This window comes from Exophiala aquamarina (genome assembly GCF_000709125.1).
Source record: "Exophiala aquamarina CBS 119918 chromosome Unknown aczIA-supercont1.2, whole genome shotgun sequence".
Lineage (NCBI taxonomy): Eukaryota > Fungi > Ascomycota > Eurotiomycetes > Chaetothyriales > Herpotrichiellaceae > Exophiala > Exophiala aquamarina.
This window is the reverse complement of record NW_013550586.1, coordinates 669,583-693,789: the sequence shown is the minus strand read 5'-3', so window position 1 is coordinate 693,789 and position 24,207 is coordinate 669,583. Positions and strand designations below refer to the sequence as shown.

The 24,207-nt window shown below is 50.3% G+C and overlaps 8 protein-coding genes across 8 annotated transcripts; 4 read left to right on the top strand and 4 right to left on the bottom strand.

The window, feature by feature from the left end:
* Positions 1-176: 176 nt before the first annotated feature.
* A1O9_02095 (uncharacterized protein) lies at positions 177-3,330 on the bottom strand (the record flags this gene model as incomplete). The annotated part of the gene is made up of 5 exons (XM_013407670.1): positions 177-1,135; positions 1,191-1,586; positions 1,644-2,684; positions 2,739-3,031; positions 3,104-3,330. 5 exons carry the CDS (start codon positions 3,328-3,330, stop codon positions 177-179), a joined length of 2,916 nt encoding a protein of 971 aa, XP_013263124.1.
* Positions 3,331-6,279: 2,949 nt separating this feature from the next.
* On the bottom strand, positions 6,280-8,135 carry A1O9_02094 (POT family proton-dependent oligopeptide transporter; the record flags this gene model as incomplete). The annotated part of the gene is made up of 2 exons (XM_013407669.1): positions 6,280-7,732; positions 7,780-8,135. 2 exons carry the CDS (start codon positions 8,133-8,135, stop codon positions 6,280-6,282), a joined length of 1,809 nt encoding a protein of 602 aa, XP_013263123.1.
* A 1,088-nt stretch (positions 8,136-9,223) lies between these two features.
* Positions 9,224-10,255, bottom strand: A1O9_02093 (cell division cycle protein 123; the record flags this gene model as incomplete). Its single annotated transcript, XM_013407668.1, has 1 exon — positions 9,224-10,255. The coding sequence occupies one exon, from the start codon at positions 10,253-10,255 to the stop codon at positions 9,224-9,226; it is 1,032 nt and encodes a 343-aa protein (XP_013263122.1).
* Positions 10,256-11,221: 966 nt separating this feature from the next.
* A1O9_02092 (uncharacterized protein) lies at positions 11,222-11,706 on the top strand (the record flags this gene model as incomplete). The annotated part of the gene is made up of 2 exons (XM_013407667.1): positions 11,222-11,341; positions 11,395-11,706. The coding sequence occupies 2 exons, from the start codon at positions 11,222-11,224 to the stop codon at positions 11,704-11,706; spliced, it is 432 nt and encodes a 143-aa protein (XP_013263121.1).
* Positions 11,707-11,839: 133 nt separating this feature from the next.
* On the top strand, positions 11,840-12,419 carry A1O9_02091 (uncharacterized protein; the record flags this gene model as incomplete). The annotated part of the gene is made up of 2 exons (XM_013407666.1): positions 11,840-11,930; positions 11,977-12,419. 2 exons carry the CDS (start codon positions 11,840-11,842, stop codon positions 12,417-12,419), a joined length of 534 nt encoding a protein of 177 aa, XP_013263120.1.
* A 1,075-nt stretch (positions 12,420-13,494) lies between these two features.
* A1O9_02090 (carbamoyl-phosphate synthase arginine-specific small chain) lies at positions 13,495-14,968 on the top strand (the record flags this gene model as incomplete). Its single annotated transcript, XM_013407665.1, has 2 exons — positions 13,495-14,623; positions 14,676-14,968. The coding sequence occupies 2 exons, from the start codon at positions 13,495-13,497 to the stop codon at positions 14,966-14,968; spliced, it is 1,422 nt and encodes a 473-aa protein (XP_013263119.1).
* Positions 14,969-15,368: 400 nt separating this feature from the next.
* On the bottom strand, positions 15,369-17,036 carry A1O9_02089 (uncharacterized protein; the record flags this gene model as incomplete). The annotated part of the gene is made up of 3 exons (XM_013407664.1): positions 15,369-16,226; positions 16,290-16,421; positions 16,476-17,036. 3 exons carry the CDS (start codon positions 17,034-17,036, stop codon positions 15,369-15,371), a joined length of 1,551 nt encoding a protein of 516 aa, XP_013263118.1.
* Positions 17,037-18,637: 1,601 nt separating this feature from the next.
* On the top strand, positions 18,638-20,063 carry A1O9_02088 (uncharacterized protein; the record flags this gene model as incomplete). Its single annotated transcript, XM_013407663.1, has 4 exons — positions 18,638-19,038; positions 19,100-19,204; positions 19,288-19,635; positions 19,709-20,063. 4 exons carry the CDS (start codon positions 18,638-18,640, stop codon positions 20,061-20,063), a joined length of 1,209 nt encoding a protein of 402 aa, XP_013263117.1.
* Between the last annotated feature and the right edge of the window lie 4,144 nt (positions 20,064-24,207).

The window sequence follows — 24,207 nt, the reverse complement described above, 5'->3', positions numbered from 1 at the left end:
GGCTTCGGATTAAAGGTGAACATTCGAACTCAAGAACTCAGATGCTATGACCACTTCTCATAGACTCCTTTAGGGATTTGAATCGTCATTGGCAAACACAGTCATGGGTATCTCGGTGCTAAGGTGCTACACATTACATAAATAAAGCTTGCTGCCGGGTCGAAATATTCTCATACTCAGTATCGTAACCGGTCAATATCGAATACAAGTCGGCTGGATTCCAAGTCAATCTTTAATCGCCCATTTTCGTCCATAGATACATGCTCATCAGTCATCGGAATGGTCTTCTCCGTGTGTTCGACCTCTTGTCGACTAACGCCGGCAGGATCCCGTGGGATCCACAGGCGGGGAGGTTTGGCAATGAATGATGGAGGATAGTAGACATCCTGTTCAATGTCCTCTGGATATTTTGGTTCCGGCAAGTCAGTAGGTACCATTCGTCGGAGTATGGTGTAGTCTGTGTACACCTCCGGATGCAGCCATCTGAGTAGGAAGTTGGATTTCGCACTGGGATCGGGAGACAGCCATCGTCTCCAGAAAGAAGCCAGTGCTCCCAGTCCGACATTGAGTTCTGGCAGACTTGCATTGATCCTCTTCTTCATTGAAACCTTGAAGCCGCCTTTGAGAGTGTCCACGGCGCCATCGAGACCTTCTACTCCCCTACTTGCTCCAACTTCGTGCTGAGCCTCGTGATCTGAGTCGTCGTCGGCTATGTCAGTATTCCTTCTGCGGAAACGTTCAGGATCTTCAACATCACGACCGAGTCCCTGAGCGCTTGCATTTGGCATCAGTGGCTGGTCCTTCTCCGCCGTCAGGCTCTTCGGCAGGCTCCACAGAAGCGGTCCCAGTGCGTTAATTAGGGAATGGTGGACCAAACCCGTTATTACTAATAAAGCTGCCATCAATACAACTGGAAAGAAAGCGCCTTTGAGTGTAAACAGGCCAATAAGACAGACTTCCGAGAAGTAGAGCCCGAGAAGCAACTGCATCAACGCTCGAGGATAGACTAGCCCTCGAGTATCTATCTCGGAGTCGTAGACATAAATGAGGTTGTATCTCCATACGGCATGTACGAAGGCGACGCCGAGAAGAGCAAACCCGAGGATAACTGGTGCAATCAGGGAATACGTGATAGCTGCGCAATAACGGTTAGTATGAATGCAGAGCTTTCCCGCCAAGGTCAAACTTACTGATCACGCCCAGATTGGTATAAACGGGGAAAACGCCTCCCCAGTGGACTTTCTCTAGACGGTGGTATTTCATATATGTCTTCCTAGCATCTTTCGCAAAGCGCTGGAAAACATGGAATTTGAATATGTTGAACATCTGGACCAGGTGGGTGGACCCAATAACGAGACTTTGCAACAGGAAATAATTGAGATAGAAATTGGACGCTTTAGGTAAATTTTGTGACAGCAGGGATTTCGCCAGCGTTGGATCGGAAAGTAGTTGAGAAATTGCGGCGGAGGCTGCTGAGGTCAAAGTCGTGATTAAAAAGACTTGAACCACCTGAAAGGCGAAATATGCGTTTTGTACAAACAGTTCGATCATGGTGAGTGTTGGTATTCCAGCCAACTTGGCAAGGACTGTGTTCACTGTCAGGACCGGCAAAGCGGGGCAGAGGGATCAAATGAGCGACTTACATCTCAAAATTCCAGGCACAATACTCATCAGAAATGACAGTGCTAGTGCCGGAATCACTCCACTTAAGACTCCCTTGATGGACGCAGGGAGATTTCCGATCCAACTTAAAAAGGGGACCTTCTCTGATAGATATTGGATGTTCGAAATGGTACCGACCGCAGCACAAGGTAAGGCCCAGAATATGATCATAGCACAAATAAATGCTTGTATGGAAAATCTTCGTATTATCGTCTGCCACCAAGACATGGACAGCGAGTCCCAGAGAATCTCAAAGGGTCGGACACCAAGGTAGCGCTGTGCCATGTGAAGTGGACGATGGTGAGTCAAGGTCTGGTAAGCATCTTGAGCATCCGTGTGAGTTTCAAATTCCACGAACACGGAAGGCATGAAGTTATTGGTTTTGAATAGTTGCTGATGCCGATGCTGTCGGATCTTGGAATTGAGCTTTTTAATTTGAAGCCGTGACCATTTTATCGTGTCAACACTTCTCAGAGCATTTCCAATTGGTCGATGACGGGGACGTGAGCCATGTGATATCCACTTAGATGCGACTGATCCGGCAACATCTGGCAGAGTTGGCTCGCGAGCATATGTTGATGTGCTCGAGGGTGATTCAGGATTCTCGGTAAACTGTAAGGTTTTCCTGTCTGAACCAGGATATCCCTCTGGAGACTCGAGCTCGAATGGAGGGTGGTGAGGCTTTTCTTCCCCACCTCCTCTCTGCTTTTTGAGCGCTCTTGCCCTAGCAATGTTTGCCATACGGATGAGGGAAAATTCGGCCTTTTCAAGTCGTAAGGCTGTCTGCTCGCGTTCTTTGACCAGCCTGTCCAATTCGTCGCTAGTTTGGGGGATCCAGATCCTTTTGACGGATTTACCTAGCATCCACCGAAGGCGTTCTTCATCGAGATATTGTCGAGGAACATTCATGTACAACACTGTGCGGGAGGATAGCCGATTTGCGTAGAAGTCGGACAGCAGATACGCTTGTCGTAGATTGATGTAGTAGATGCATTCTCGCGACACCATGTATAGGATAAACGCTAGATTCGATGAGCCAATTGCGTTCTCACACGAGTTATTTTAGGCTTACACACCGAAGTAGACCCATGCCAGGGCCGTGTGAGCGTAGAGGCGGTTGGGGTTCACGACATTACCAATAGTCACAGCGTCCAATGCCTGATTCCCTCCACCTCCAGTAATGTGTAATGGGATTAGAATTGGCCACAGCAGTAGGATTCCCACAACACAGATGATGGCTAACACGCGAAGGAAACGAAGAAATAGATAGCCATCCAGAGACGAGTGGTTGAGCACAAATGCATCGGGGACTCGATAGAATGTAGTGTACCAGTTGAACCATCCCGTTGGAAGCGGCGCACTCCTCTCGCTGGCTAGTTGTTAGTCGGATGGCCTCGGGAAGAGCTGATCACCATATTTTCCAGCACAGATTCAGACTTACTGTGGTTCCAGGCTCTTCAATACAGACCTAGGCGCATAAACTCGGTGGCATTTGCGGCGCAAGACAACGAAGATGAGCACACAAATTGCTGTCCAGATCCCAACAGGAATCAATGTAGCAAGCAGACCTGTCACCGATGCTGAGTTCGTTCCAGAGCCTATCCGAGAAACCCCTGGCGCCGTGGAATTATCGCGGGCTGAGCCCACTCGCGGGTCGCTAACGTTCATCGTGGGAAGACATGAAGCTGCCACCCATCCGAGGGACGATATGGCAACTGGAAAGAATTACCTGAGGGAAAGAATAGCAGCTTTATTCGGACATGCACTAAGTACCAAGCAGACGTGGTTACGCAGCCCACCACGCCCAGCGCCGTTGAACGGCGCCCCGGCCCTACAAGGGTCAACCTCCAGGTCACAAATACTCAGTAATTAGTGGACAAGATCATCGTTTGACCTAGGTCCAGACCAGTTCAAGGATAACTGGGCCCTGCAAGGATGGTCCACACAACGAGGCCGTGGTTGCCGTCTAAGCCTGGCAGAGGATCTCCGGGCTGTGGATTAGCTGTGCCGGCGCTTCAACTGCCATTTGGTTGGGACGCTGAGAAGAGTTGATGAGCAGTGGAACGGCATTGGAGAGAGTAGCAAGGTCTTTTGTGGCTTTGGCGAATTGCGGAAGCGGGTGTGTCGAATCGACACCAACTTTGTTGGCTGCCCAGGAAGAGACCAATGCAAGCGAAGATGCACCATTTAACGCCTCGTTCACGTAAAACATTTGGGGACCCGCCTCCTATCTGTCACTAAGTTCAAGGCTCACGACACTTAAGAAGGTATCCCTGTGCCTTTGAGATGTGTCATCGAGACGCCCGTTTCTACATGACCATGTATGCACTTACTTTGTGCATTCAAAGCATCAAATCAGTCTGTGAATCCTTATTGTATCAGCTCTACTAGGATTTAAGGGACTGAGCAGCGAACACTCAATGACATTCGATTTTGCTAAGCGAATAAATCTACAGGGGCCAAAAGATGTCCGAGATGCCCAGAAACCCCTTGTTGATCGGATCAGCCGAAACAGGGATTCTCTGCAAACGATCCCTCAATAGGCAAGCATTCCCTTGTGGAGTAGGAGCTGCTGTCAAGTTTTACTTTGCTTGTTCCACTTGCTGTCCATTATCTGTTCAGTTGCATCACAGGTACTCCGTACGGAGTCCTCCGCACCTGATAAAGAGCCACAAAAGGTCGGAGAGGAGTCGCACATGATCTTCATATGCATCTAACCCCGGTCGATTCGAATACATTCCTTTGTCATCGAAGAGATTGCTGTGGAATATGTCGATACTCGCTGTGAGATCGGCATGAGCAGAGCCTGATGCCCTGTGATTTTGTGACAAACCTCTAGCAACCGACGGCCTGGGCGAGAAGAGTGGGTAATGAAGTCGTGGGTACTCGCCAAAATCACGTCTCTGTGTGCATGAGAGTCGGCAGCACTTCAGTATACGGATGAATCAGTATTATGTATGCAGCAGAGTCAGACTTCCTTGGGGCAAGGGAATTAACACAAGCTAGGACATGAGATTAAATTTGGCAGACTATGGGCGTCGTTCAGCCTAAGATGATTGTTATGGCGAAGACAAACGCCTGATGGTCGCCACTTCGACTGTGAACCTTAGAATGCCGATGCATGAGTGAGTACCTACTCCTTTCTCAAGAGCCAGAGCCTTGGTACTGCGCCAATGCTCAAGGCAACGACACCACATCCTCCTCAGAGTTCAGCTATACCGCACCGTTTCGCATGTATGATCCTTGTACCGAGTACATTGCACTCTCTAGGCATACATCTTCTTAGGAGGTGAGAATTCAGTATTTTCTGCTTTTTAGCGCAACCAACGTTCGCATCTGAAAAGCCATGTTTCTTCCACCATATCACTTCCACATCTACCCACTGCAGAGTCAGAGCTCGCACCAAGTCCTACTACCGTGCTACATTATCTGTAGCATTAAATAGCTGGGGTAATGTTGACGCCGATGTCATACATTCGCACATGCGCAAGCTCCCGGTACATCTCACGGCGAGGTACTAAGATCTCAACTGTGAACAGAGAATCTCGTTGGCTGCACGTACCACCGAAGGCTAGAAATACGTACGGCATAAAGTTTTCCTGTCCCGATGCGAGGAGGTATGTTCATGCGAGGGGCTGAGTCTTCCAGCCAAGCGATTGGTTCGCGGTGCATCCCGCCAGCAAGAGGCAAGAAATCCTAAGCTGAGCCTTGAGCATTTGGCTTTGTGTTTGGTTCAGCCTGGTGAGTTGCTCATAGTTGAATGGACCGATGTTGCATATATATATATATATCCATAGTAAGTACATCGCTACATTACGTGACTGCAACTCTCTCCAGACTTCCACAGCTTTTCTTGCATCACGACCCAAAATACCTTTCGATCTCGAGTCGAAAGAGAAGTCTTCAGCGACAAAGTCAGCACTGTTGCCGATTTCCGCTCATTTGTGGCCACCACGAAGGCAATCTACACCAGTCATTTCAGCGTGCAGAACATGGACACATCACTGGTCAAGCAGGATCGGAAAAAGTTGACGAAGCAGCGACCAGCTAATGCTAGTCACTCGGGTCACTGGTGGTCTCGCAGCGAGAAGAAACCCAGGTCTCAGTCGTCGTTATCGACACTTATAGAGTCATCGTTCACTAGAGATACTCCGTCGGCATGCTCGGCGGCCTCGCTAAGTGGTATGACTTTACACTGCAACGCCTCAACGATGTGCATTCCGTCCACATCAAGGAGGGAAAACGGAAAGCAGCGGGTATCGGCTGAATCCTTTTTCTGATTGTCACGGGAAGCGAGCGCTATTGTCTCTTGCAACGAAAGCATCTGCAGGCGACTTTCTAATGGTTTCACTGGTCAGATTAAGTATGCCGTACTTTCGATTTTGATTGGACTTTGTTTTCTGGATGGAAATCTATGGGATATTCCATCACGCAATATGATGCGTCTTCGAGCTTGTAAAAATCACTTCAATACGTCTACCACCTCTTATGATTCTCCAATTCAATCGCAACGTCCCAATGAGCCCATCTGAAGTTGAAGAGCGCAAGAGAAAGAAGAAAGGACACAAGCGAACCTGAGCTGCTCGAATCCAAACCATCGATTAAGCAGAGACGCACCTACGACTTGTGAGCGCCGAGCACGACCTTATCCGTCTCAAGAGAAGCAGCATCAATGCTATTTCCACTTGTAATGTTCTCATCATCCACATTCAGCCCTCTTATTTCATTCTGTCTCACCACCCGGCCGGTGGGCAACTGGTTCAACTCATCCTCCTCGGCATCAAGATGGCGATGGGTGATCCAGAAGAGACAGCCAGCGACGAATGCAATGACGGCCATACTGGCGTAGTTCCACACCAAAAGAGGATCGGTAGATAGACTTAACAGCGCCTCTCCGATGGCGTTCGCAAGGGCCGTCATGAAGAGCGCAAACGCCTGCACCATGGATCGCATATTCTTGGGCGCCTTGGTGAACGCGTACTCCAGGCTAGTAACGGAGGCGAGGATCTCGCTGATTGCAATCAGGATGTAGACGCCGGTCTGCACCCAGATGGAGATGCTGGCCGCGGGACAATCGCTGCCGTCGGGTAGGCCCTCGCTTGGGAACTTGCCGCATTCATTATGGTTGTAGATATAGTTCTGCACGAGGCAGGCGTACACCATGGCTGCAGCGCCGGTCCAAAATCCCAGTGCGATTTTCTTGATCGGTGTAAATTTGATGCCCCGTTTGCGTAGTGCTGGGTAAATAAATAGATCGCAGATGGGAATAAGGATAATGAGGACAAGTGGGTCGAGATTACTGACGATCTCCGGAGGTACGCCTGTGTGCCGCATAACGTTTGCCTGGGAAGTGAGGTTGTTGTTGATTTGGTTATACGTCACCCAGTAGAGAGGATACCATAGAAAGACGGTACAAGCTTTGAAGCCTCGGCGAACCTCGTCCACCCAGGCATCATCAAACACCATCCAGCTGGGTCGCTTATCAACAGGGATCCGGGAGGGTCGAACATCATCCCAGAAATTTGCACTGCGCATATTTCGTACTGTCTGTACTGGGTTTAGAGACCAACGACCTTTGGTGGCGTAGAGAAGAACCTTCACCGCTGGGCCGAGAACCGAACCTTGGGGGGGTGTCAGGCGATAGTGCTTTTTGAACACGAGTAGGACAATAGGGCAGAAGAGGAACATAATTGTCGGAAGGAGAAATGCAAGGTAGTAACCGATATAGAGCGCCGCATACGCCATTGAGATCTGGCCGACCAAGGCACCGATATTGATGAAGAGATAGAACCAGTTATAGATTCTTGCTGAGGTCTGAGCTGGATCAATAATTACACGTTCACCCTTTTCCGTCGTCTGGACTCGAAGTCTGTCACTGACGATCTGCTCAGCGATGAGGGGTGATATGTTGGGTTTGAAGCCTCCTGTGCCCAAGCCAAAGATGACAATAGCGACAATGAATGCAGCGAAAGCGCCGTTGGAGTTCTCAAGCACTGAGGGAGCGGCTGCCGCAATCAAGACTACATGTCCAACGACAGCACACGCAATGGAAATCATAATCATGTTAAACCTGAGGGCATTAGCGAAAGGGCACATTGAATGATTGCTTCTATTCACCTCCCCAGATAGCTATCTGCCAGATACGCACCCAAAAGTGGAGTAACATAGCACCAAAATGAGAAAAACGTGCTCATTCCAGTAGCAATCTGCTGCCCCTGGCCAAGGGCACCAGGGTTGTTGTTATAGTCCCCGCTAGGGTTAACAGCCTTACCAGTGGGAGTTTGGAGTTTGCGTTGCACAAAGTTCTGGAACAGAATAGCAGTGCCATAGTAAGAAAACCGTTCGCACAGTTCCACAAAGGCGACTGTGTAGACTCGCCATGGAATCTTATCAGGAACGCGCGGTAGACTTTCAAGTTCTTCGTGGGTGGGGAACTCGTCCTCCTGGGCCACATTCAAATCGATGGCAGTCATTTCGATGTTCCTCTCATCGAGAGGTTTCAAAGCTATGGAGAATTCAGCGAATGACTCTGAGGAGCGATGGTGTCTAAAAGATCGATGTCTGAATGTCGAGACTGATAAATCGGATTCACCGGGGCTACCAAGAGATTGGGGCTACCTTTATATCCTTTGCGAAGAACCATGTACTTCGTGCCCGTGGAGCGCAGCCAGGCAAGCGGCCGTGGCAAGGCCATTATCATGGTATCAATGACGTATTAACGGTTTCTGATTTGATATTGGATTCATGGTAGGAGGAATTATCCAGGGGGGCACAATCGTGAGCATACAAAGAAATTGCTCAATCCGCAATGGCGAATCCCTTAACGCAAGCGCGAACAGACCGCAAGACGTGGTTACAGGCCGTGACAAAGCCCGATTTTCAACATGATGGCGGGGTCAGTCAATGCATACATTGAGAGAATCCTATCGTACGCAAGAGATGGGAGACTTGACACGAATGATCAGGCAGATGAGATGTCGGAAACGGAGGGATTAAAGATAGTCCGTTCCGGTCATGCTTCGGCCACTGATAAGGCTGGAGCTGAGCGAGTTTCTGGAAAGGTAGGCCAAGATGAATAAGGATTAACCGATTGGACTATCTATCGATGACGAGATATTTTGTACAGGTCTAGTGCCTTCCAACAGTGCTAAACTCATGAGAAAAAAGGTCTCAAACAAAGTTTTTGGGAAGCGCTTTGGTGCATGTTACTACAGTCAACTCCCCGTCAGCTGCCCGCTGTTTGGGATCCCGGACCCGGACGATCCTACTGCCTCAAATTAATTGACATCACTGCAGCCGCTGGTCAAGTGCATGTACTTGACCGCATTCACGTACCCCAGGTCGTAGCGAAGTGTTGCGCAGAGGACATTGTGACCTTGAAGAAAGGAACAACGTCCAGTCAAGCCAACGCATGAGATGCCTGTGAGCTATCAACTAGCTTGATGTGGTTCACACGCCCCGTCAATGGCTCTGGACCGATTCAATGGCGATCGAAATTGTCGGTTTGATGTATGTACTCTTGGCTTGAACCACAAATACGTTGTGATCATGGCGAGCTTCCTTAAGTATCCTCATCTTCTGAAGAGTCCCCAATTTCCCCGTTCATAACCTTTTTCCATTCCTCCATCATATTTTTCATTCCGCCAGGGGCCATACTGGCATCGACAACCTCTCTTGGTAATTTGTGTGCACTGTACTTGGTGGATGCAAATTGATATGCCTCGGGATCATCTCGCTGCACCAATCTGAACTCTGGATCAAAAATTGTGTCTTCCTCTGGTTCTGGTGTCCGTAGTATCTCCAGCCAGGAAAACAACAAGGGGTCTGTCCTCGGAGCCCATGGATTGATGTCAATGAGCCACACTCTCTCGTGAGGAGGCGGTATATAGACATCAAAGACGAAGTTGTCTTCAGGAAAGCCTGCGAGTTTTTCCAGAAACTCAATGATCCTAATTTTGAAGGATTGCCTGAGTTCGAAGAGAAACTCGAAATAATTCATCTCACGTTGACTGATGGCAATCAGCTGTTTGTTGCGGACAAAACATCGAAATTCTAGCGCAGGATTGAGGTTGAATGATTTTCGTAGAACTAGATTATATGGAACTTCAGCCTGATCCACACAGCCATCGAACGCTTGTTCAAGATCATGGGTAATGAAATCACTGGATTTGAGCAACAGGTACACATCATTGGGTGTGCGGCACTCCATATCGTTGGTCGCCGAGATCCATGTAGCATCTTTTGGTGCGGACCAGTTTAACTTGGGAACCACTTTGCCACCAAGGGTTTCAATAGCCTGGCGAATAGATTCGTGAACCCCAGGCCACTGATCAGAGGGATCATTGTTCTCGTTGTCCTCGTCCTCATCTTCGTCTTCATATCCACTATCGTCGGGACTAGTTTCTGGAGGTAAGACAATGCCATCGGCACGGAGATAGTCAAGGAAAGGTTGTGTGAGCGGAACAAGTCTCGCTTTGGGTGTCATAGATCTGAATCGAGGATGCCACGAGTGGAACGAGCAACTCAAGATATGTGACGCCGTTATAGGTGGAAATGGGAGAACTTTCGGAGTACTGTTATATGATTCAGCCATTATGAGGTGTTGGATTCTGGGTATGTGTTCATGATGGAGAGATCATGCTTTGTCCAACGCAAGTTATACGACCTTCAATGCGGAAGGACCGTTAGTTGAGTCATCAACTGTGAATGCCTTGGCAGGGGAATCGAGGCCGGCACGTGTTTCAGTCAGCCTTGAGAAGCTTCTGGAGCCTCGTAGAGCCCATGGCAACCGGCCATGGAGACATGAATTAGTCCATTAACTTCAAGAAGCACATAAGGGAGTGGTACATGAATGTCTCGATACCTTGATCGTCCCGAGTCTTGACCAAGGTTTGTATGATGACTATCGGACTGGTGAAACATGTGCCACCACTGTTGCCATTGGCCTTCGTTTGGTTTTTCCATAGGTCTTGAGGACGGAGAGCCAACAATAATTATATCACGAAAATTCCATCCGCGCTGCAAGCATCCGCCTCCTTGCCTTATTCCCTCTCTATCTCAAATTGAAAGCTTAAAACTTTAGGACTATGCCCCTCATTAACTTCTATCGTGCAGTTCGCGAATATGCGCGCGATGATCGCAACGCATATAACGCCACTACACAGAAGTTGCTCTTGCGGATAGCCGCACGTTCGGTTGGACATGGGACCTTGGTTTCACTGCGTTTGGTGGACCACCCATTCACTTTCAAATAGAACATCAGAGATTCGTGGCAGGCCGAAGCGGAAAAACTCCATGGATCGACGAGCGGGTAGTATGTACCAGGTCACTGATTAATTGCATGTTACTGATTCACGCCTAAGTATCAAGAACTATTTGCAATATGCTAAGCTCTGCCCGGCCCAGGTTGCACTAAGATGCTATTCTGTATCTCTTTCATCCATGCCGGCCTAATACCAGCGATTGTAGCCTTTTTATTATGGAGGTGGGTTGATGAACAGACAAGAAGCAATATATCTCTGTGCTAATACGAGCGGCAAGTCTGCCTGGTGCTCTTGGGATGTACGCGTTATCGATAGGAGTCCAACATATCAATAACCGGCTTCCAAACATTGAATATGCGTTGCTCTCCGGCTTGAACGCATCGACAGTGGGAATCGTTGCTCTTGCAGCAGTTCAAGTAAGCTTACTGGGTTTTCATTCTGCCAGAATACCCGAGCTGACTTCCTTTAGCTTGCAGAGAAAGCTATTAAAGACACGCTAACCAGAGTCTTGGTCATCACTGGACCGTGGGCCGGGCTGTGCTATACTCCATTGTGGTACCTTCCAGTCCTGATACTCACTGGTGGAATAGTGACCAGTGTCTGCGACTTGTGGCTTCAGCAGCAGGTTGGCAAGGTAAAAGTAAAATGGGTGAGAAGGCGCAGAGGCGCTTCTGATATACTAGACCTCGGCGAGGCGGATGCTCCACGACCTGTTGAGCTTACGGAACGCAATGGAGGCGAGCGCGAAGGACCCGGTCTGCAGAGACGAAACATCGGGTAGGATAGCCAAATCTCGAGGATAGCCAAATCTCGAGGATAGCCAAATCTCGAGGATAGCCAAATCTCGAGGATAGCCAAATCTCGAGGATAGCCAAATCTCGCAAGTAAGCCCGAAAAATGGGCAAATACCGACGATGCAAGCTCATGAAAATGTTAACGAGACGGATACTCAGTCACATGCTGTCAAGGTCTTGGCAGGCGTTTACATTATTATTGCATTTTTCGGTACGACATATCTCTATCCCCCGTGGACTGTGCTGACGAAATCTAGCCTCGTTTATTGCGATTCTCGTTGCCCGTGGCCTCCTCAATGATACTCCACGGGCGTTGGATCTCTTCACCAACATGTACCTAGCTGGGACCATTATCTTTGGGGGAGGCCCTGTCGTCATTCCGCTTCTCCGTGAGTACGTTTTGCAACCAGGCTGGGTTACACCTCGTGATTTCCTTATCGGACTTGCCACCATCCAGACTTTCCCAGGACCGAATTTCAACTTTGCCGTATATCTTGGTGCTCTTTCCCTGCTCGGGACAGGACATCATACTTTCCTCGGGGCCTTCATAGTATATATCGCCATTTTTATCCCCGGAATCACTCGCGCGGTTGGGTTTCAGAGCACCTGGGCTATAGTAAGGACAAAGCGACTCGTCACCAGCTTGTTGAGAGGCATCAATGCAACGGCAGTCGGATTAGTCTTCACAGCTGTCTACTGACTCTGGCAGATCGGTTATTTGACTCCTGACACGAACGACGGGAAAGGCCTTGCTGAAGATCCATGGTGGGTTGTCGTTGCGGTGGTTATATATGTGGAAAGTGCTTGGTTCAAAGTTCCCGCACCCTTTGCTATTATCATTGGAAGCATTCTGGGTCTTTGTTGGTTTGGAGTCGTTGGCTAATTGACGCCCTTCTCCCGGGTACAACGGTGGTGGGATACATCTTGAAGGTCTCCTCTTCTGGAAAAAGACACTACTATCGTGTCGACCTAAGCCGAAGTCTTTGGAAAACCTAAGAACAAGCCTTACTTGAAGGTCAGAGACCAAGGCACTTGTCGTGTCCCACGTCTCACTGACTGAGGCAGCACGTCTTGCATAGTTGAGGGCACAGATACGCGATGACATCCATTCCCTTAAGTTAATTCGAGATACTTACGATGGTATGCATGACTAGTTGGCTATATCTTATGTTGCTGGCGACTGACTTTTTGTCATTGTTGATATATCATTTAATATAGAGGAAGATGAGATATCTGTGCTCCCCATTTCTAGCGAAGTCACGTGGTTTGACGCAATGCCAAGGCCAGTGTACCGCCTGCGCAGCAACTCTTTTTTTTCTTCCTCCCAACCCACCTCCCCACCAATGACTCTTCTCGCTGCTCCACACCGACCGATTGAACGCAAAGGAAGAATTTTGTGCAAAAGCCCTTTCAGCTATTCCTTTTACATCCAACAAGAGTCGAGGACGTACAAGTTCTTCCCACTCCTGCTGCTCCCTGAAGGGCGTTCAGTCTATCGCGTTCATGTGCTTCCCAAGCATCTTTACTTCTCAGGTAAAGCTCTCCCGTGCTAATTCTCCACTGATAAGGACCTGCTACTTGCGTGACAGCAGCAAACATGTCATGGGAGTTTTTTGAATCTGTATGCTAACTTTTGACCTTGTAGGATTACATTAGTGGTATTCTCTAACCCTTCCTCGGCCATGAATCCATCTTGACTGTTGTGCCAGATCATTTGTGGAAAGCCCAAGCAAACTAGTGGTCACCCCATTCCAAACCGTCACAATCATATAAAAATGCTTTTCCGAGCCTTGACTAAGTCGGCCCCGAGCTTCAAGAGCCTCTCGACCCTGCAGTCCCGGACGCTGGCAACAGTCTCCAATACTACACCTCGCCAGCAACACATTCCAGTGCAAAAAACCCTCCAATCGTCTCCTCTTACCCACGAAAGAGCGACTTTTACAATCCGAAATGGCCCCATCTTCCATGGTACCTCGTTCGGGGCTCGAAGCAACATTTCAGGCGAAGCCGTGTTCACAACTTCGCTGGTGGGATATCCTGAGTCACTCACCGACCCTTCGTATCGTGGTCAGATCTTGGTCTTCACCCAGCCCCTAATTGGGAACTACGGTGTCCCGTCCAACGCACGAGACGAACACGGGCTCTTCAAGTACTTCGAAAGCCCTAACATTCAAGCTGTGGGTGTGGTCGTGGCAGACGTCGCAGAGAAATACTCTCACTGGACTGCTGTCGAAAGCTTGAGTGAATGGTGTGCTAGGGAAGGTGTACCAGCCATCACCGGTGTCGACACTCGAGCGATTGTCACTTACTTGCGAGAGCAAGGATCGAGTCTCGCCAGGATCACCATCGGTGAGGAGTACGATCAGGATGAAGACGAGGCATTTGTCGATCCTGAGCAGATTAACCTCGTCCGCAAAGTGAGCACCAAGGCACCGTTCCACGTCAGTGCACCGTCTCCCACTGCTCACGTTGCTGTCATCGACTGTGGAGTGAAGGAGAATATTCTGCGTAGTTTGGTTAGCCGAGGGGCTAGTGTTACTTGTTTCCCCTTTGATTATCCGATCCACAAGGTGGCCCATCACTTTGATGGTGTCTTCATTTCCAATGGACCTGGAGATCCAACCCACTGCCAAGACACTGTCTATCATCTTCGAAAGTTGATGGAGGGTTCTCAGATTCCTATCTTTGGTATCTGTCTCGGGCATCAGTTGTTGGCGCTTGCCGCTGGAGGTAGAACCGTGAAGCTCAAGTACGGAAATCGGGCTCACAATATTCCTGCCCTGGATCTTACAACTGGCAAATGCCACATCACCAGCCAGAACCATGGATACGCCGTGGATGCTGCGACACTACCGAGCGACTGGAAGCCATACTTTATCAATCTGAACGATAACTCGAATGAAGGTAAGTCACTGTTATGTCTGTCTTATATTACAGCCGCACTTACGATTTCTAGGACTAATCCACGCGACTCGACCAATTTTCTCGACACAGTTCCACCCCGAGGCGAAAGGTGGACCGCTTGACTCCTCGTATCTATTTGACATGTATCTAGGCAACGTTCACAAGTACCGACAGAGCCAGTCGGTGTATGAACCACACCGAGACAGTAAGCCAAGCCCCTTGCTTGTGGACCTGTTGTCCAAGGAACGAGTTGGCGTCGATCTCACCCAAGGCATTCGAAATATGATGTCTGCCGCAGCGCGTGTGGAAGAGCCAGAACGAGTCTACGCGGCAGGTGCGGCTTGATAGTAACTTTGAGAACCACTAGTGACCCTATTGTTATGTTTTTGGAATATTGGCGTTGCGGTGATGAAAGGTTCTGATTGAAAGTAAATGCCTACGCCTTGACTTTCTTTTGATATAGGTCCTGCAGAGAATATAATTTCTAGGACCTTAATCTTCGACCATGCTGTGTTGTAAACCAACATAAAACTAAGCTCAGTAACGCCAGCCCTGGATCCCTAGTCATTGCACTAGTCATTGCACATACAACCTCGTCATAGTGGTACATCCCAAGAAAACGCCGTTAATAGTAAGGCCCGCTCACTCCGTCCCGATCTCAATGCCATGTCCAAAGAAATAGAGTGGAAAACACGCCCGTCCACAACCGGAATGTGCCAACCTACACGTGCCCATCCTTCACTCATCACCTATCACTCGACGTACTCGAAGAACCATCTGAATAATGCTTGATGGCCTCAGCTGAATACCGCGCCTGGAACAATGTATTGAGCTGCTGAGCGCGCTGTCTTCGGATCTTGGGGAACCGGTAAAAACCGAAGCCGTAGGCATTGCCGCCCGTGCCGTAGCCCCTGGTGACTTGGGAGGTTTCCAGCATGGTCTTAATCCAAAGCATCATGCTGGTGTCGTCCTCTAGCACGCGGCTGGCGAGGCCTAGTGGGAAGAGCCAGAAAAGAGCCGAGTCGCGGCTGTTCCTGATGTGGGTCAACTGGTATTCAAACGCGCGGCAGATTTCGATGGCGGGCTGCGTAAGTGACTCGACGTCGCCGGGAAGGGCCAGTGGAGTCGTTGGGGCGGGGACTGGTGAGGGTGGGAGATCGTCCGGTGGCGTCAGCGTCCAGAGTAGGGCCAGGAGGCACAGCAGGACCGCGTTGTAGAGAGACAGTTCCGTGGCCTGGGAACAAGAACTGAAGACCAGAAAGCTCCGAATGGGCCGAAAATGGGCGAGGACGTAGTCTTCAGGAAGCATCTCAGGCTCGGCCTCCCAGACCATGTTCACGTTCGATGCCTCCCATCTCCACCTCCACTGAGAAATTCGCTCGATCTGAAATTCAATCCGACGGACAAGATCACTCTTGAGCTTTGCCGACTGGGCCTGCTCGAGTTGGTCCTGGTCCTGCAAGAACCCGGGAAGATGCACGAGGACGTCCACCAGCTGGTTTTGGAAGCTTTTGTTCGCGGCCCCGATCTCCGCCCACGGCTCCGTCAGCCATATCGATTGTTCTAGGAAGGTTCTGGTTTTGGTGATTAGGGCAACGGTGATCTGCAAGGTTTGTTGGTTAGTGTGGTGCTCCCGCTCGTGTTAGGTGCACGGCATAGGGCTTACCAAGGTTGCTCGGCAAGACTCGAAGGCATTTCGAAGAATGCCCTCAGCGAACTTTCGTGGGCCACAGATTTGGATGAGCTTCAGGAGGCCCTGGAGGTGGAAGGCCGCCGCCTGAGGATCGGGAGTCGTCGACTTTCGTGCGTTAGCGAGGAGAATGCACCGGCATTTTAGCGTAGGATAACTTACGGAATGCATGAGGAGGATCATTATTGGAATGATCAATTCTTCGCTGCCCGGCGCCCCCACACTCGACAGCCGCGACGAAAGGGCACGGACTGCCTTGTCATAATGAATCGCTCCGCTTAGTTCTATGTCGGGTTGATGATGATGCTTTCCGAATATGCTCAAAGAAAACGCTCGACATGCCTCCAAGGACAGTGAGTCGACCCTGCCCTCGGCAGACATCTGCAGCCACGGGGTTCCATAGCTGCTCCACACAAAATTGTCAAACAGATACGCAAATTGGATGTCGTTTTTGAAGGCGACTAGACTCATATCCGAAGGCACAAAGCCACGTGGATTATCGTTGGAACCAAGGACGACCGACGTCGGAACTCTGGGATTACTGGACAGGCGTGGCTCCTTGGTAGTTTTTGCCGATCCAGACGGAGTCGTTTCGGCCTCGTTTGAGAAAGAATGGAATCGCAGTTCGAGCTTCCTCTCGTATCCCGCGCATGAATACCCGGCCTTCTCACAACGCTTGCAGGTTGGTCTTGACTCATCTAGTAAGCACCGACCGTGAGCCATTGGTCCACGGCATCCCTGTTTCTGATGGATCGAGATTGGACTCACCACACTTGACCCGTCTCTTCAGACATGTATGACAGCCTTTGCTTCGACCAGGTACACCGACCATGATTGTGGATAGCGTAATATAGTGTAATCTGCGAGATGCGTGTCGGCCATTCCTCCCCCAAATGGGAGGTGCAAACACTTTATATTATGCGGCCAGCTCTCTCCTGGTTGCTTAGCCTTCCTCACTTTTTGTCATGATGTTGGAGTACCTCGTCCCTGAGAAACAGCCGCCATGTGGAGTGAATCTATATGGGAGCCCGGCAGTATAGGCTTCTGGTACGAGGTACATTTGAGGAAGCGGCCCCAGGGACTGAATTCACGATAGAGCCTGTGGTTGGATCTTCGAGCTTTGGAATCACGTCGACATCTCACGGCTAAGTGGCTGAACCAATTCAAGCAGGTACATCGGCTGGTCCGGCCACGGATGATGGGCCATTGAGGATAGAGCCTGGGCCGGTGTGACTGAAGATGAAGTCACTTTGTGGATCTTGATAATGGATCAAGCTGAAGCCAGGTTGGGCGTAGCGGGGGTCTGGAGACATGGTACATTGTGGCCATGTCGTCCAGTTGACTCAGATATCGCCAGCTGACTGATTGCGCCTCGTTCAAGGGTTCCCAATAAGGGATGGTGGAGCTTGGCATTCTCGCAGTGCCCGTTAGCAACGCACAGCTGGGCCAACTAACAGCTCGACTGCATTAGATGCCAAATATTCGAAGCTCAATCAAATCCCCTTTTCAACCATGGTCAACCGTTATGATGTGCATGAGCTAAGCGTACTATCTACGCTATACACTCGATCCGGTGACAAATCTCCCACCGTCCCGCGTAAGGCTGCGGTGTCATCAACAACTGCCCGATTGAACCACGTTCCCATCCTCAAAAGTTGGGAGTTATGAGCTTATAACTTTGTTCGGCCTTTGACCAGGGCTTTCGCGACGGGTTGTTTTAGCATGCCAGGCGCTGAACACTTAATTGCTGACTAAAGGAGATCCAGCGATGCATACGAGCAACTACTGGGTATCTCGCTGAAACGGGGCTGCCCTTGGGTTACAGAAACACTACACTTACCCAATTGGGCATTTGATGCCTCATGTTAGTAGTGGCGGCCCATTAACAGCACAGAACTCTCCTCTTTTTGGTAGGCACAGCTCTGCGGCCCATTTCTATAGTTGTGCCCTTTGAGTATATGATCTCCTCAGATACCCCTGGCTAAGCAATCGCCTCCTGGGACATGATGCTGCGATGGGTTTCAACCCGCGAGATTGGGGCGGCACACCCGGCATCGCACTGGACGTTGTCATGTTTAATCTTGCCCTTGTGCACTGGGACGACATGCATTGAAACAATCTCAATTACAGACAGGCACTGCTTTACGAGGTACTGCGTATAAGAACGAACAGAAGTCTGGTGTCGGGGATGGCTATCGTCAGCTCGCCTCCGCAACTGTATTCACGTCATTTCGAAATCATAGACGCTATTTTCATTATCCTTTGCATTCGGTACCTTCTTTCACCCTTTTGATAAAGGACCTTGTTCTTGGAATTTAGCAGTCATGCACATGGGTCGATCTTTCGGCATGGGCGCCGCCGTAGCCTGTGGTTTGAACTCAGTGCCGGGCTCCTGTGTCTGCCCAACAGCGAACTCCTCATCTCTCACCCAGGCATACTATCCGCCACAGGCAGTGTGCACCGAATTTTATGTTCCAGTCACCTTCGAAGCCGAGAATGTGATCTTCAACTTCCCGAAGTGGGATGATGATTATGCATTGGAAGATTTCCTTGCTGTGGCGACCACAAGAGCATCCGCCAACCTTGGAAGTATCGCCGCAGGCACAAAGAAAGAAACAGTGACGAGAGAGATAGCCGCTTCGTTTTGCACGCCCAAGAATCTCAATGGCAAAGAAAAGACTGTTATACTCGCCACACACGGGATCGGACAAGCCCGAAGCCACTGGTAAGAGATATGCCATGCCCATATGGGTCGGGATCTTGTGAAGGCTAACAATGGCCGCCAGGAACTCTCCTTATAAGCCTGCGGAGTACAACTTTGTACAACACGCGATAGGACAGGGCTACTCAGTGTTCTTCTATGATCGACTCGGAACTGGAGACTCGGAGAAGTGTGTCAAATCCCGACCAACTGTGCTCACTTTATCAAGATCGATCTAGAACGACGGAAATGGCTAACACTTTCCACGTGCAGGGTCTCCGGATATGAGAATCAACTGGGTACACAAGTCGGTCTACTCAAGGCACTGACCAGCATTGTCAAGTCTGGCGACTACACACCCGGCGTCGGCAAGCCCGGAAAGCTGGTGGTGATGGGCTTCTCATTCGGCTCGTACGTCACGCATGCCGCCATTGGATCCCAACCAGACATCGCAGATGCTGTCGTGCTCACAGCCATCGGTCTTAACACAACTGGAGTCAATGCCAACGGCCTTGTGCGATCTTTTGTGCCTCGAATTGCCTCACAGCAGAACCCTCTGCGCTTTGGTGATCTAGACACTGGATACCTAACATGGGTCGACAAATTCTCTCAGATCAACACGTAAGTTCTTAACCCCCTCGCATTCCTACAGAAAATGGGCGCATCTGTACTAATCAGAGTTCAATGCAAACAGATACTTCAAACGCCCATTCTACGACGAGCCGACCACCGATTTCGCCGAAGCTCAAAAGGAAGCCTTCTCCATTGCCGAGTTCCTCACCATCCTGAATGGAAACGACAACAAGGGCAACCTGGACGCCTGTGGATTCACGGGACCTGTCCTCACCATCACCGGTCTCGACGATTACATTGTATGTGACGGCTTCTGCCCGGGCGTGTACGACGAACCTGCCTCCACTTTCTACAAGAACGCGAAGCCGTTCGTTCCTTACTTGCATCCTAATGCCTCGCATAATTTCAACTTCCACAAAAACGCCACGGGTGCGTACACCGTCATCACGGATTTCTTGACGGCCAACCTGAAATAGAAAGGCTCTTTTGGGATGAGGATACTGCTGTGGCTAATCATGCCTCCATCGAACAGGATAGGGGAGGCTGTAATAGACCTGAACATTGGTAGGTTTTGTGCATAGATCGGGTGGCGTAGATGGCTAGCCAGCCTTGTGGGACAATTGAAACCTTGGAAAAGCTATACTTCCTTTCGGCATGCCTTGAGCCAGCTAGATCTCGACCGAGCTAATTCATTATGCTCGTTCTTGATCGAGGAGCAGCCTTTCCATAGCAAAAGTGCGGAATCCGAGGTTTCACGAAGAACGCATATTAGACGGCAGCATTGAGAATCAGACCACCTATCGCCTAATCTGCAGCGTGGGTGGCTACGTTACTGTAACTTGGGTAGTTGGATCCAAGCGAGGTCGCCGACGAAGCCTGCTCACTCGGGTACAACGAGCTATCAATGACTTAGTACCCTAGTCAGGGCCAGACTCATCGGCCTACCCTTGCTTGCATCTATTTGGGAGAGTCATCGTCCGTTCATGCGCATAACCTAGATATAAGCAATACGTGCAGACCGGAGTATCCACTAGACATGCTTTAGCGAAATACTTCACGAGGACGATGAGGTTATTATCGAAGTTCTTGGTGGACTGCCTAGGATGGAGGAGTTGGAACCTCATACGGCGTACCGAATCCTAGACATGACGCTACGGGCGCCCATCGGCTACGACACACAGTAACTAACCGGCATGCTGGCAGCCGCCTCGGGCTCCTCCCCTTCCCTACGAGTAAGCGAAACCTGGAGGCCTTCATTAGGGCTTGGTGCACTTCGGTTTGATTAACGAGCGGCCGGGGGCTCAGTCGCACCCATAAGGGCAGGTGTGCTTGCCAGGCTTCGCTTAGGCCGATTTCCAGGGGCCACTGGCACTCCTGCTTTCTCAGGAATCTGTAAAACTTTACCCGTAACTAGGCATGGACAGGGAAGCCCGCCCCTAGTAAGATATGTCTCCACCAACTATTCATTATCTCGATGCGATGCGATCGATTCTGGTCCAGGGGCGCAAATAAATCCACAATGATCCACCTGTACTCTGTACTTGACTTCATGTTTATGATTATTCGCCATCCACATTGGCAGCAAAGGAATTGCCAACCTTTGAGGGAGTAGGCAAGAGATGAATATGTCAAGTTAACATTGTACCCAAGCTGATATCTGCCTGCTTGTAAATGCAGCAGGTGGGGTAGAGGGAGCGAGGGAAGGCGCAATCCATCACCGACAGGAGACCAGAAATCGTTGCTCTCCGGACCCAAAATAGGTGCTTCTCACTTGGCTGACGTGCCTCGTTGGTTCCTTGGATAACAGATCTTCATATGGGCTATTTGTACAGGTAGGTGGAATCCCAGAGTAGGAGCTGATCGCTCCGTGAGATAGTAGCAGGACACGAGTAGCTTCAGACATCCACGGGTTTGAAAATGCCCACACGACTCCTTCGCAGTCTGCTTCTATGGTCTCCTGACGTTCTCAGGAGGTAACGCCATCGCGAGGGATACGGGCCAACTGCGCCCCTTGATATTGAGCGGGAACGCACCACTGTGAACGCAACTAATACATCAGGACATGTCTTACCTTAGTGACCAGCTGCCCTGCAAGTGGTGAGTGCCGAACAGAGCTTGCCGACCATGCTGTAGCCGTGGATCAAAACCAGACACAGGTTTCCTACAAACTTGGCCCAGCACAGCAGTTTGTGCGAGACACAAGAGAGAGAAGTCGCATCAACACCACGGGGCTCCTATGGCTTCTTTTTGTAGTCGTTCGAATTCGATGGGGCCGATCAGCAAGGCGCGGGAATTCGAACAAGGGCAGGGATCCAGGAACTAACTTATATATCTCAACGATCAACGTCCGGTACGCGTTGAAGCACTCCGAGATCATCGGCCATGTGCAGAATGCCTGCTATCGCGTGCTTACATGCATTTGAGGTTCATCAGGTGCGAACCTGTGGGACGCAGCAAAAGAAAATGAGCATAAGCATTTTTGGGCCAGAAGTTGTCGATGCCCAACGAGAGTGTACTGGACCACCAAGGAGTTAGCACATATGGATGCGTACAGTGGCGGCGAGATCTGGAGGCTGTATCAGCTTCCTAGAATGTCCTGCGAACCCGCGAAGGGACTGGTCGACATCCGGACAGCCATTAAGCCGCATGACGTGTTGAAGGTCAAGCAAAAGAATATTGTAGGCAAGGGAGAGGGGAATCCACGATGCCTCAGACTTTACTCTTGCTCTACCTCGCACGAGGCGACAGAATATCGGATAGAGGGGATGAGTAGACAAGGGATCGGCATGCTGTTAAGGCCTCGCGATGGATGGTTGACGGCGGCTCGCTTGCTGGCATTACGTCAGTGCTACTGGCAGGGGTTGAACACGTCTGAGAACCGGGGACAACCGGCCAGGGGCAACTTGCGCCTGGGTATTGACATGTATGGTGTGGTTGGGTAGTCAGAACTGAGGACTCAGGACCTACAGCAGTGGACTAGACAGCGGACGCGAGCTCCTGTTGTCTCACGTAAAGTAATGGCTACCAGCTGAGATACTCCACACTCTATATTGGTTTCTTTAGAGCCACCTCTCCGTCATGTTGATCCTCAATTAAGCAGACAGCTTGTAGCTTTGGATAAGGAATACGCTTCTGGCCACAAACTACTCACACCTTACAAAGTTACAACCTCAAGAGAATCAACACTTCCCGGGGAGGGGCAAGGCAAGGCCCGCCGCCGGATGCTTGTATCCACAAGTACTCTGGACTCCGTATATCAACATGCATGTCTTCTGTAGGTGTATAGATTGCCTGCCAGATTACGTGCCTCCTTCCAAAGGGGTGGAGTGGAGTGGCCTCTCGAAAGGCAGGTGCGACGTATGAGGTGCGCTGCTGCATCCCTCGTTGAGGAAAGAGCTGATGGGTGAAAGAACGAGGGTCACGCCAAAAAGGGTTTCTCGCTCTTTCTCCCTCCCTCCCTCTTCATCCCTCTTTCTCGTCATCGGCTACCGGCCACCGTCAACTTCAAGTCAGGTCTGGCTCTGGCAGGCCTTTCTGTGCCCTGTTTGCCATCAAGCATCGTCCAAACGACCACCAGGATAAACACAACCTGCCTCGGACATCTGGAGTTGGAATTGTGCAGGCCAAGGGTGTCACCCTTTGTTCCATCCCTTGGCCCTGCAAGCCATCGCAAGCGAGTCGCCAGATCGGTCAGTGATCGCCAGCCTAAACCTCACGTCAAGATTCGCTTCACGAATCAAGCTGACTCTCTTAGCCAGACCAACAAGACCCAAAATAACATGCCCACAAGTGACGCTTTATCGGAGGTGGACACAGTCATTCCAGAGTCTTGCTCATTCTTCGCTCAACGACACGCACTGAAAAGTGCCTACTGGCTTGCCATCAACCACTAGTTCGGCTTTGCCCTTGCGTCCCGGTTGACCCCCCCAGCCCCTTTCGAGGCTAATGAGGGATTGAATGCACCATCTCCCAACTAACAATCCTCACGAACGTCAACAGGGGTCCATGATGTTGTGCGGCTCCAACATCAACTTCGGATGTCGCTTCTTGCTAGTCAGAGATCGATATGCCTTGTGCTAATCTCATTTTCGAGCCAAGCAGCAAAGACTTCCCCGCAAGTCTTGCAGCCTGTCGGACTCGCAATGCTTTCTGAAGACTGAAACGGCTCCCTCAACGCCGCGACCCCCAGACACGAGGCTGCTGCTCCTGAATCCGTCGCTATGGCCACCTCGGATGCCTGCGCGCGATTTCCTGGCTTCCGTCAGGTCGCCACATTAGGTTACTCGCTGTGAAGTCGAAAAGTCCACTACTACCTGTCAATAACCTTATTTTACTGAGCTAATCGACCCTCTGTGGTCGCGGTGACCTCACCCCCCCAAAAAGACTGCACCGGCGCGACCTGTCACAAAAATACCCCACCTGTTGTTGCTTTCAGGGAAGCCCTTGCTCGACCCAGCCTCTTGAACATGTCCCCATTTGACAGATCTCTTGTATCGCAGGTGCGTATAGTGGTAGAGAAGGAAGCCCGACTATCCATTGCTGTACCGAAGCTGCCCTGGCGGTCTCCCCTGTGAGCCCCGTTCAAACGCTTTGCTCTCGCGTTCCAACGGGAATAAAGCA